At 38.7% G+C, this 13,024-nt stretch overlaps 1 pseudogene and 1 gene segment (V, D, J or C); one reads left to right on the top strand and one right to left on the bottom strand.

The window, feature by feature from the left end:
• Nucleotides 1-1,101: 1,101 nt before the first annotated feature.
• On the top strand, nt 1,102-4,118 carry LOC118240925 (immunoglobulin kappa variable 1-39-like). The segment is given in 4 exon segments: nt 1,102-1,335; nt 1,516-1,953; nt 2,201-2,261; nt 2,693-4,118. Coding segments are annotated over 2 exon segments (363 nt in total).
• A 4,205-nt stretch (nt 4,119-8,323) lies between these two features.
• Nucleotides 8,324-11,945, bottom strand: LOC118240947 (immunoglobulin kappa constant pseudogene; annotated as a pseudogene). The gene is made up of 3 exons (XR_014123493.1): nt 11,911-11,945; nt 10,965-11,071; nt 8,324-8,770 (listed from the first exon to the last, which is right to left on the bottom strand). The product of XR_014123493.1 is annotated as an immunoglobulin kappa constant pseudogene (transcript).
• Nucleotides 11,946-13,024: the final 1,079 nt, after the last annotated feature.

Here is a 13,024-nt window from a genome sequence, read left to right as displayed (position 1 = left end):
ATGAGTAAATTACAAAGCACTTTTGTAAGTAGCTCTGGATAAGAGCGTCTGCCAACTGTCAGACATGTAAATGTCTGTGTGTGTGTGTGTGTGTGTGTGTGTGTGTGTGTGTGTGTGTGTGTGTGTGTGTGTGTGTGTGTGTGTGTGTGTGTGTGTGCGCGCACATGTGAGTGCTAGAGCACTGAAAACACTGAACAACATAAAACACATAACCTCAAGGACTGAAGAACACTGGTATAGCGGATCCCATTTTACACTGCCTGTCACTACACAGTCTGGCCACAGGAGGGAGAGAAATCAGCACATCTGCTCTCCTCATCCCAGAAACACACACTAATTGTTATTCTCCAGTAGCTCTCTCAAAGCCAACAAAAAAGTCCCACTAGCAGCACCCCCAGCCATCAGAGCACTGTGGTCCAGTCCAATAGCTCCACTAGCAGCACCCCTGACTGCCTGAGCACTGTGGTACATTCCTAGAGCTGTGCAGTAGAGCTTCCTTCCCTCTGTCCACTGTGCTGGAACAACCTGAGAGCTGACAGTAACAATGACAACTCTAGCAGATGCATGAGACCATGATGCTTACACCAAAGTCAGTTTGATCCTGAACTGTGTGTGAAGCACCTGGTTATAGAACTCTCTCTCACATGTGTGTGTGTGTGTGTGTGTGTGTGTGTGCAAATCACCTTGTTGAAGAACTCTTAAGTAGCATGTGTATGTGTGTGAAGCACCTGGTTAAACAGCTCTACTAGCATGTGTGTGTGTGTGTGTGTGTATCACCTGGTTAAACAGCTCTACTAGCATGTGTGTGTGTGTGTATCACCTGGTTAAAGAGCTCTCACAAACATGTATGTGTGTGTTTCAGCACTGTGTGTGCTTTAAAACCTGATTAATTCCACAGCACTGCAGCAGATCTGACAGGTATCAGCTCATTCTGAGTCTGAGTCACAGACAGAGTGACAGTGATGACTAACAGTGTTCAGACACTAAATGAGATCCAGGTGTCATCAACACCAACATGAGCTCAGTAATGTCATGACTCATTAAGTGTAGAAAAATCCTGACTGAATGTTAAAGTGACTGCAGCACATAAGAGGGGATGACTGAGAGCTCTAAGAGGAGAGATTTTATCATTCATCTGATAAACGCTCACACTAGTTCTGTGTGGTAGAAAGACAGATGTGTTGTTTGCATATGTGAGCTGCTTCACTACTCCACACACTTTAAGAGCTGTAGTGGTGATCAGAGAGTGTTCAGTCCTTTAACACACACTGACACACAGCACAATGATGATGTCACTCATTCTACTGCTGGGGACACTGGGACTCCTCACTCAGGGTGAGACAAACTGAAATAAGTTTAGTGTTCATTTGTACTTGGTTTTGTATGTTCCTATTTATTTATAATGATTTTTGTCCTTTTTATTTTCAGATTAACAATGTTTTTAATTTGGATTTGATTTTGATTTTATTTCTATAAAATCCAAATTTGAATGTTTTGTATGTGATTATTTTTTAGAATCATTTGGAGAGATAATCCTGACGCAGTCTCCAGGATCTCAGTCTGTTACACCAGGACAGACTGTTACTATCAGCTGCAGGGTCAGTGAGGATATTGATGAAGACCTCCACTGGTACCTGCAGAAACCTGGAGAAGCTCCTAAACTCCTGATCTATGCTGCATCAAACCGTCAGTCTGGGATTCCAGATCGTTTCAGTGGTAGTGGATCTGGTACAGAATTTACTCTAAAAATCACTGGAGTCCAGGCTGAAGATTCAGGAGATTACTACTGTCAGCAGGGTTACAGCACTCCATTCACACAGTGTTAGAGCTCTGTACAAAAACCTCCCTCAGCTGTAGAGGAACTGCTCTGACTCAAACACAGACTGATCTGAGATCAGCTGAATAGCTGCTAAATCTGCACTCAGCTCAACTCATCAACTCCAAAACACGACAGTAATGAACTGTTTGCTCTTTTAAATTGTCATCATTGTGTAATGGATACTTACATCACTACATATGTAGCAGGTTAATGTCTTTCCTTTAAACCAACCCCTGATAACGTCCTGCTTCTACACTCAGGTTCTGGACAAAGGCAGTAATATATGAACATCACTGTGGTGTATAAGGACAGGTGATCACTACCTAGTGAACTGGTCTGAGTTACTCCTGATTCTTTTAATCATTTTACTGCTGTTTTTAGCCTGGAGATCCTGGAAAAGCTGCTGAGGAAATACTGTGTTAAACTGTCCAGACAGCAACTGGTATGTGAAGTTAATTCTTCCTTCTTTTTAGAATAAAAAGAGTTATTTTAAAGTCCTGCTAATGGAACATCTGGTGATGATGGGACAGACAGGGTGAAAATCTAGAATAACTGTTGAAGTGTAGCTGAATACACCACCCTGGGAATTTCACTCCAGGGAAAAAATCACAATTTTAACCATTTACACACAAACTAAATAGCTTTGCCATGCTAAGAAGGAATTTCGTATGATTTGATATTTTACTGAAGTTGAAATAAATGAATGAATTTTATTTGGCTCAGCTTAAAAGCCTGCATTAATAATGCACCTGTATTACAACGTTTTAAACCAACATTAACTATACAATCATATGTTTTAGTGATCTCCACATTTTGCAATTAAATTAATAATAACTTCACACTTTTATTTTCCAAAATTATTGTCTGCCACAGGAGGAGGAAACTGGCAAACCAGGGTGCAATACCGATACTGACCATGTGGACTAATCATATTCCTGGACCACACAGGCACATATAGAACAGCACACACCCAGAGATCTACAAACAGCACAGAGTGAAGGGATTCCACCATCCAGAATAGATCAGTCAGCTTCCACTGTAATGATGGACAGTAATACAGTAGTACATTAAATTAATTTATTAAAAAAAAGGGAGAAAATAACTTTGCATACCAGATGATACATAGAAAAGGAGGCAAAACACAAACTCGTTAAAGGACAAAAACACTCAATACAGAGAGAGTAAAAGAGACCAAACTGCTGGGAACCAAGAACCAGCAGACTCAGTTTAATCAGCTGGACTACACACACACACACACACACACACACACACACACACACACACACACACACACACACACACACGCACACACACGCACACACACACACACACACACACACACACAAGTCCACTACTACTCAAAGAGTTATGAATCAAGTTGAGACTTTGTCATTCCAGCTTCCTCCTATCCAGGACACCAGCAGACAGGAAGTCCTTCCTCCTAAAGAGTCCCCACATCTACCAGACAACTGGAGTGCTGTCTGCTCATGTGATTCCACACATCAACTGATATAAATCACCATTACAGAACAGAGAGTGAAGGGCTGCTTCTGAACTGTACTGGATACACCTGCACCTCCACACTGAGAGACACAAGATTATCACAACATTTACATTTAACTCATTAAGATGTAAAAGTGGGGACAGTCACATTAATGCTCATGACCTGCAGGTGAAGAGCATGAGACAGTAGTTACGTCCTGTGTCCCCCTGTGTCATATGTATGTGTGTGTGGATCTCTGTTCTCTCCAGTTCCTGTTACCCCAGACCCAGTCCAGAGTTCCTCTACAGATCTTCATACTCACTGTCCAGTCCTGAAACAAGGCCCTGCCCCAAGGAGGGATATAAGGAAGTGTTTTGGAGGAAGAAGAAAGAGAAAGATGATATTTTGGACATCTGTTTGTGTCAGTTTTGATATTTGATTCAGTGCTTGGTCTCTTTCCCCCTTACTCTGATTCTGAGCTTGTTTGATCCCTCTAACTTGGCCACTGTTGTAAATTTGTATATATTATTTATCTATTTGTATATAGTAGGTATTTATTTGTGCATAGCATACAAATTTATTATTTTTGTGTGCTCTGGAAAGCAGGGAAGGGCTGCCGTTGAGTTTGGGCCCTGGGTTATTTTCTCTGTGTTATCACTTAGGGAGTTAATGTAGTCTTATCTTAGTATAGGATATTATCAGAGGATGGTTGTGATCCATCAGCCTGTGGGTTATGGTCCCAGCACACTTCCACTGCACCACTCTGCTCTCCTGCTAATAGAGAAATAATAAAATACCTACAAACTCACTGAAATGGACAGAAGTGTTCAAGTATGTGACTGTTCATTCATTCATTCATTCATTCATTCATTTATTCATGTATTTGCTGTCACGGCGTTGAGCAGGACGCACAGACTCCCTTGACGATGTGAAACATTTAATGACATGAAACATAAAGGACACGCGTGGCACTCACACATAATTACACTAATAGACAGGAACACACAAACAACAACGACAACATAAAATGGTACAAACGTTGGGTTATACTAACAGCGGCTACACACTCATTGACACTAACATTACACTAACACTAACAACGACCAACCATGAGGCCCACACTGACAGGGCTTTAAATAAACAGACATACACTCAACGTGAACCCCGTACAGGTGCGTGCCATCATGTAGGGGGTGTGACAACAAACCTAATTTCCCCCCCAAACCACATGACTCGTGAAGGGGGAGCATTCCGTGACATTTGTTAAATACATTTTTTATTCATTATCTAAACTTACTTACTAGAGAACATAATTTTTATTCAATCTTGATACTGTGCTATTGGTAATTATTTCCTTTGCCTGAGTACATAATGTTCAGATATAAAATGAAGAACTTAAACTAGTCTCTAGTAATGTCAAATACCAGTCAGAGTGAAAGCGAGTGAGAGCAGTGGGGTGAAACAGATTAATGTTTACAGCCCTGAGAAACCTGCTCCTTCCCAGAATAGAACAACACTTTTTGCAGATGTTCAGCTTTCATTAGCCCAACTTAGTCAAGCACAACATACCCCAGTGCAAAGAATCTTACAGTACAGATAGTGAATAATAAAATAATACAAGAACAGACCAAGTTCAAAATGAAGCTTTATTGAAGTGAAAACAAAACCCAAGAATTAAAACCAGCTGAGTGGTGAATTAAGAAAAAAGAGCATTCTTCAGACTATAAGCTCCATTGTTCAGGGCTGTGTAAGTGTGTTACATCACATTACAGCTGACTGAGGTCATCATGGAAGATGGTAGAGCTCCTCCTCCTCTTCCCTAAATGCAGCACTAAGAGTCAGTGAGCTGCTGTGGCTGTAACTGCAGTTCTGTCCTTCTACTCTGGTCAGAACACACTGCTTCACATCTTAGACATCCACTGTACAACTCACCAGCGCCCCTTGTGGAAAGTATGTAGACCGCAGGCACCACAGAGATCCTGTACAGAGGAGCGATTGAGAGCACTACACCACACACACTTTTAGAAATATTTACATAAAATATACTAGATACCTCTTATTTATCATTCTCTCTTAATCTATTCATCAGTTCCAGTTATCCAATAATCAGCACACTGTACCATAGTTTTTTTTACATTGTTTATATTAAATAGAAATACTATTTGACCTTTAAGAGTATCTATATATTACATTATAGTATAAAGTTTATAGTTATCTACTATGGTTGGTTCTGTTAAATCTGGTTATATAAGAGGTATTCAGTGGACTCATTGCTTCAGACAGAGTCCACAGAGAGTATTTGGTAGATGTGTATTAATACAGAGAGACCACAGAGAGTATTTGGTAGATGTGTATTAATACAAACAGGCCACAGAGAGTATTTGGTAGACGTGTATTAATACAGAGAGACCACAGAGAGTATTTGGTAGATGTGTATTAATACAAACAGGCCACAGAGAGTATTTGGTAGACGTGTATTAATACAGAGAGGCCACAGAGAGTATTTGGTAGACGTGTATTAATACAGAGAGACCACAGAGAGTATTTGGTAGACGTGTATTAATACAGAGAGGTCACAGAGAGTACTTGGTAGATGTGTATTAAAACAGAGAGGTCACTTTGCATGTGCAGCACCTGCTTCAGTGCTCTGGGAGTGTTTATAGTCCTGTGAGTTTAATACTTCATGACTGAGAGCTGCCTGCCCCAGCAACTTCACCCACAGCAACCATGACTTTGATCCCCATCTTCATATGCACACTGCTCCTCTGGACTCAAGGTAAAAGATCATTTTATGCTTTGCTTTTGAGGTGAATAACCTAAAAAACAGATGTCTTGTTTAATAAAATATTCTAAACCTTCTATTAACAGATATAAGGAACATAAGAAATGGAAAATAAAATATGATTTAAATTGGATTTGCTTTGTTTTGTTTTGTTTTTTCCCCCAGAATCCATGTGTCAGGTGACTGTGACTCAGACTCCTGCAGTGAAATCTGCTCTTCCAGGAGACACAGTCACCATCAGATGTAGAACAAACCCTGCAGTGTATAATAATAACTTTTTAGCTTGGTACCTGCAGAAACCTGGAGAAGCTCCTAAACTCCTGATCTACTTGGCTACTAACTTACATTCAGGAACTCCAGCTCGTTTCAGTGCAAGTGGATCTGGATCTGACTTCACTCTGACCATCAGAGGAGTCCAGACTGAAGATGCAGGAGATTATTACTGTCAGAGTGCAAATTATATCAGTAGTACAGAGCTGTTCACACAGTGTTAGAGAGTCGTACAAAAACCTCCCTCAGTCAGACTGCACAGAGACTGCACTGCTGCAGCTGGGACCTACTGCAGGTGTTGAGGGGGAGGATGTGATACAGAACAATGACACACTCTGTGCAGGAGAGATGCCCCATCACACTCACTCACTACTGAACAACACACATCTATAGAAAATCATTCTTCTAGGAACCACAACACACTCACTCAAGTCAACAAAAAAATCTCTAATGAATCACAAAGACACAATACAGACAACACTGTTGCACTTCTGTTGGAAGAGAGTTTTGTAGATCTATATGTCCTTCTTCTCCTGCTGTCTATGAGTTGGAAATGGAAGTTCTGAACATTAGTATGATCCATCAAGAAGAAACCCACCATTAAACACAATGCTAATATTGCTGTTGACACTGACAGTGATAACAGCTCAGACTGAGCTGCATCACCAGAAACCTGGAGAAGCTCCTAAACTTCTCCTGTCTCTCTTTTCTTTGAGAAGATGATCTCTCTGTTTCTGCTGGAGCAGGTGAAGACAAAACACTACAGTTATAACAATATTAACAACACATGGAATTTATCTAGTACTTATCAAGACCCCACAGAGGCACATTTACACACACCCAGTGCATGGAGCATCAGAAACCAGTCACAGCACTGCAGTACTGAGTCCTTTGGTCTCTTGGGGCATTTGTTCTTATAATAGAGCAGGTAGTTATTAGAGAAGAGAAATCTCTACTAGTAGCATGACTGCTAAAGCAGTATCAGTAATCTTCAGGAGATTCTGTCCTATTTAGAGGTGATGTAAGCACACACTAAAGCACTAATCACCATGTCTGTGCCTTCCTCTGATTATTCTCAGCCATTGTGCAACATTTCTACCAACACATACTTTTCATGTCCATTCTAAATCTTTGTTAACAAGTAAAAGTGAAACTTGTAAGATCTTTAGGGTGTAAAGTTAAATAACCTCACTATACTTGCTTTAATAAACTTACTACACAATAAGATGAAATAATGCCACCAACTGAAACAATGACTTTTTACTAAACTGTCTGAAAACTTAAAATTAAATTTAATTTTCAGTAAAATTCTTTCTCACACTCACAAACACACAATGCTCTCTAGCACACTAGCACACACACACACACACACACACACACACACACACACACACACACACACACACACACACACACACACAAACAGAGAGTCGGGGTGGATATCATGTGAGTGTGCTGTATGTATGTTAAACCTGTACAGGTAGGGAATATTTCTTTTTAATGAAACATTTGTAAATATTTAGTCTTTTTTGGATAGAACAACTTTCTGCCTTCATAATTGACCCATGACAGTATTGTATTGAAACAGCCCATCTTGTGCTACAAAGTGATATAAAGCATGATGGGATTATTTTCTGGCAGAAATAAACTAAAAATGATAATATTGTGATATACTGAAAGGGCCAAAGATGGTTTGTCCTCCAGCCCCTGATGTTCCAAAAATACACCGAATTACTCGTGTTACAGTTTCTACTGAATGAAACGTGGAAATATCTTATTTCTTGGTTCCATAACATCTGGCTTCCTGCTTCCTTCTTTATTATGAGTAATGAAATGGCAGCTTTATCAAAGTCTAATCCTATACCTCATCACACATTAGCATTTCTGCTGTATAGAAATGTAGGACTTCAAAGTTATTTATTGTTAGGAGTAATGTTGTGGGAAATGTTTTAAATAAGAGACTATAATATTTATTCGAAATTTTTATTTCATTTTGACCAATAAACAGAGGAACATTTGAGTAATAAACACAGATGAACTAAAAGACAGCACATTAATGAGTGAGAGGAGCACATTTCAGTACACATGTGGGAGTTTCACTCCTCAGCACACTGCTCTCTACTCAGTGTCTGTGTGACAGGAGACTGGGAGTCCTTGGTGGCCTCACAGGTCACTGTCTTCTTCAGCCACTCCTCCTTCTGGAGGGTCAGGGTGCTGCTCCAGCTGTAGAGGCCGTCCTTCTGCAGAAGCCCGGAGCTCTGGCTCACCCCCGAGCTCCAGCTGCTACCAGCCACCTTCCAGCTCAGCTTCCAGTCTGAGGGGAAGCCCTTGTTGGCCAGACACACGAGTGTGACCTTCTCCTGCTGCAGCTGTACACTGGAGGGGGGCAGGACCGTGAGGGTGGGCGGGGCGTCACCTAGGAGACACAACACGGTCTACAGCTCAGACAGACAGGAACCGTTAGCGGGAAAATCAGTTGTGTTTCACTTCCTCTTTTTTTTCGGGTTCTTTTTGAACGAAGTGGAACTGAAGTCACAAATGTTTCAGACTAACATATGAAACATATATAGCACATATCAGTGAATGATCAGAGTGATCGATATCTTTCCATTCTTACACTTGCACAAGAAATACATACTATATCTTGTTTCTTATTCTTTTACATTCATATATATATATATATATATATATATATATATATATATATATATATATATATATATATATATATGTATGTATTTGTGCTACTGTAACATGTCAAATTAATAAAATGTTCTATCTAACTAGCTATCTGAGTTTCGACTTTATTTTAGATATTATTTTCGCTGCACATTACAACCGATGATATTTAATGCATGGAATATTCAAATCAATATAATTTATAGCCATAAAGTAAAATGTAAGTACTTATAAATTAAAATGGAAGTCTATTTAACAGACGGTGATTGTTCAGTTTGCGAGTATTACGGTTAAAGTGCTTTGCATCGACAACCTCCAGTCAGAGACAAACACTTATACTAATGAAAATTAACCCAGTAGGCAGAATAAAGGTTTGATGAGGGATTTTGCTGAAACATTTATGCTATTGATAAAAAACGATAAAAATGTGACTCGACTTACACTAAAAGCTCTAAAAGCACTAAAAGCTGCAACGGTTAGGATAAATGCGCCAGTAAAGTCACGTTTATTTAAACAATAGCTACATAAAATTGTGATTTACTGGGAATAAAAAGTGAAGTTCTTCTTACGTCCAGTGTCCTCCACACTAACTTCGTTTAAGGTCCGTACATAAACCTGCTCTAAACACATTGCCGTCTCCTCTCTTTACAGCGCCGTAGTTTTGCTTCAGAGTTAGTGAACGATACAACCCCAAAGATGCTTGTTTTTCTTTTCTTTTTTGTAATGAAAGAAGTTATCAAATACACTATATACATGCAATATATAGTTAGAAATTAAGGTAAATAAATATAGAGAAATAAAGAAAGTAAATAAATTAATTTTGAATAAAGAGTCAAAGTAACATCCAACTGAGAGTTTTGTGCCGCGATAAGTGTGCGTGTATAGTGAATTCGGTGATCTCTTTAAACTATTTCAGACTTTAAACTATTTCATCGTTAATGTTTATGCGTTAGATAAATGTAGACTCTGTAGAATCAGCAATTGGTTACAAAAATTGTGTTTTAGAGATATTTTTCATATTATTGTACACTAAGAACACAGCATTTAATGCAACATCCAAGTCAAGATAAACTTTATCTGTGTTCTAGATATATATATATATATATATATATATATATATATATATATATATATATATATATATATATATATATATATATATATATATATATATATTATAGGAATTTAAGTATTGATAACTGCCAACATTTTGATCCATCAAAATTCTAGTATTGCAGGAACAGTGAACTGCACCGATAAGCTCCAGTCAGGCACCGATATTTCTGCCTTTTAAAAATAAACCCAGCATGCAGATGAAGGCTTGTGGAGAGATATTTCTGAAACATGTATGTTTTTACTACCTAACGAAGCTTTAGAAACTCTCAATCGGTATAAATGAAAAGGTCTATAAGGACATAGCAACGGTTATTAAATAGGAAGATACTTAACAAAGTCACAATTAGTCTATAAAAGAGTACGGGGTAGTTTACAAAACCACCGTGCGTTCTGACGCAACGTTACATAATGTGTGATTAATAGTGAAGAAAATTTAAAGTCTACTTACGTCCAACTGATAGTTTTGTTCCGCCACCGAAAGCCCACCACAGAGCTACAATCTCCTTTACTGTCCGTACAAAAACCTCCTGATCTAAACACGCCGCTCTCTCCACTAATATGTAGCTTCGATATTAATGCTTTAGAAAACTTATAAAGGACTTACCCAAAAGCTTTTTAGATTTTGAAAATAATAAAATAAAATACACACATATATTCTATTATTAGATAAATTACGTCGTAATAGCGGTTACCCTGTAAACCACAAGAAATGCAACAGCAACTTGTTTTAAGTCTCCATCATTATCAAACTTCAAACATATCGATTATTATTTCAGAAAATACCAACTTTTGGATAAGCAGTGAAAAGTACTTACGTCCAACTGAGAGTTTTGTCCCACCACCAAAAGTCCTCCACAGTGATACAAACTCGTTCAGTGGTCGTACAAAAACCTCCTGCTCTAAAGAAGCCGCTCTCTCTGCGCTTTAGCAAGCCTTTTTCAACACAGTAATGAACTGCTAAAACTGATCATTTTAAAAATATGCAGGGCAATATCTAAACATTATAAAGACTAAAAATAAGTTAATTTTTTTGCAGCTTATATATTTTTCCTTTGGTTCGTTTTTCGAATGTTAAAATTAAGTCTTAATATTAGTCTTAATATGTATTATCAAAATATCTGGTCATTAAAATGTCACCAAATATTTTAATGTAAAATTACCTTTTGAGGCAGTTCTTTTTTTGGACGTGTCAATATAACTTTACAGAATCAATAATCAATGCTGTGAAAAGTAAGCAGACTAATTAAAGAGTTCAATCTGAACATTCCTCTTAAATTTACTGTGAAATTCAGCTATATAGGCAAATAATGATCCAATAAAAATGTTTATTTATTTACTGTCTTGTTTTTGTTTGGCAGCACCTTCAATACAAACAAAGAATCAACAAAAACAACAGTCACAGGGAGTGACACTGTAAACAAACAAAATTTAAGATGCACTGAACAATGTGAGGCTGCCCTCCACTGGTTCTTGATAAAACACTACAATGATCTGAAAGTCCAGATTGCAGTAATTGTATTAGGAACTTGATCAGGAAAAGTATCATTAATTGAAAATACTCAGTGTTCAAATATAAGTCAATGTAAGTATAAGTAAAAAGCTTCAAACTGACATTAAGAAAACATGCAAAAACAGAGAAAATGCCTTCACACTTCAATGGGTTAAACATATTGTCCATGTATGCAAGCTGATCCAGGATCAATATATCTGGCTCTTCCCCACTGGGTCCTGAGTCTCAGGCAGCTGCAGACCCTGACTTACACATATTTGATGATGACATCACCCACCTGCCACATCTTCCCTTCCGACAGGTATAAAAGGCTCCTGAAAACTCTATTAGGAAGTTTCATGCTCAACCTTGTGTTTTCACTTGTGTGTTTGCTCTTTGCTGTTCTGACTGTGTGGTGCTCTGACCCTGTTAGTCTACTTCCACAGTGAGATTCGCTTTGGCCTTCTGCTTGTTCTGTTGCCCTTATATCTAGTGTATATAGTGTATACAGTGTCTATATTTTAGTCTGTATAGTCTGTGTTCACTTGTGTCACTTCACACCAGGTGTAGGGTGGGGTGCTGTTTGTTTTGCAGTTTTGGGTTTGTCTCTGTTTTGTGTCTGTGAGGGAGACAGGAAAGTGTGTATGTATTTTGGTTTTCTCATTTTGTTTTTGTTAGGTTATGTAGTACCACTGATGGTCAGTCAGTTTCTTTATTCTTGTTTGCTCATTTACAATTTTCAGTGCTGACCCACCTGACGTCTGTTTGGTATGATTTGTGCCTATTGCATTACATGATTATATCATGTATCAAAATGCAGTCACTGTTTCATCTCTGATTTGTTCCATTTTGTTTACTCACATATCCATCATTCACATTCAGTTTCAGTTGCCATTCAACCCCAATTCATGATTTATTCATTTCTGTCACAGACTAATTTCTGTCACAAAAAAGGGACTCATCCAGTTTTTGTTTGTGTGCGTTTGTTGGGCGTTTTTCACTTTGGTGTGAGGTGTGAGTTTGTTGCTGGCTGTTTTGTTAGGATGGCTGCTTTCAGAATTCACTCTGGCCTACTTTGGATGTATTTGATAGGTTTTGTAAAGACGGTCTTCACGCTACAGCAGATTTCTTTGACATAATGATACCTTGGCCTCAAGTTGGATATGAAGGCCGTTTTGTAGGAAGTCTTGGTAGTGGAGAGTATCTTGCCATAAAGAAACGAGGTCCCTGGGGTTCCACCTCAACCTGTTGGGTCTCCACCTTCAATGGAGGCTGGTGGCGGGGATGAACAATAGGCAGGGTTGGGCATAAAACCGGAGGAGTCTTGATCCAAACCAGAAGACCCTCGCTTACTGATATGGCTGCGTGAGTTAGAGCTAGAAATGA

Source organism: Electrophorus electricus, chromosome 4 (assembly GCF_041902795.1).
Source record: "Electrophorus electricus isolate QZ-2024a chromosome 4, ASM4190279v1, whole genome shotgun sequence".
Taxonomy (NCBI): domain Eukaryota; kingdom Metazoa; phylum Chordata; class Actinopteri; order Gymnotiformes; family Gymnotidae; genus Electrophorus; species Electrophorus electricus.
This window is presented reverse-complemented; position numbering and strand designations above follow the sequence as displayed.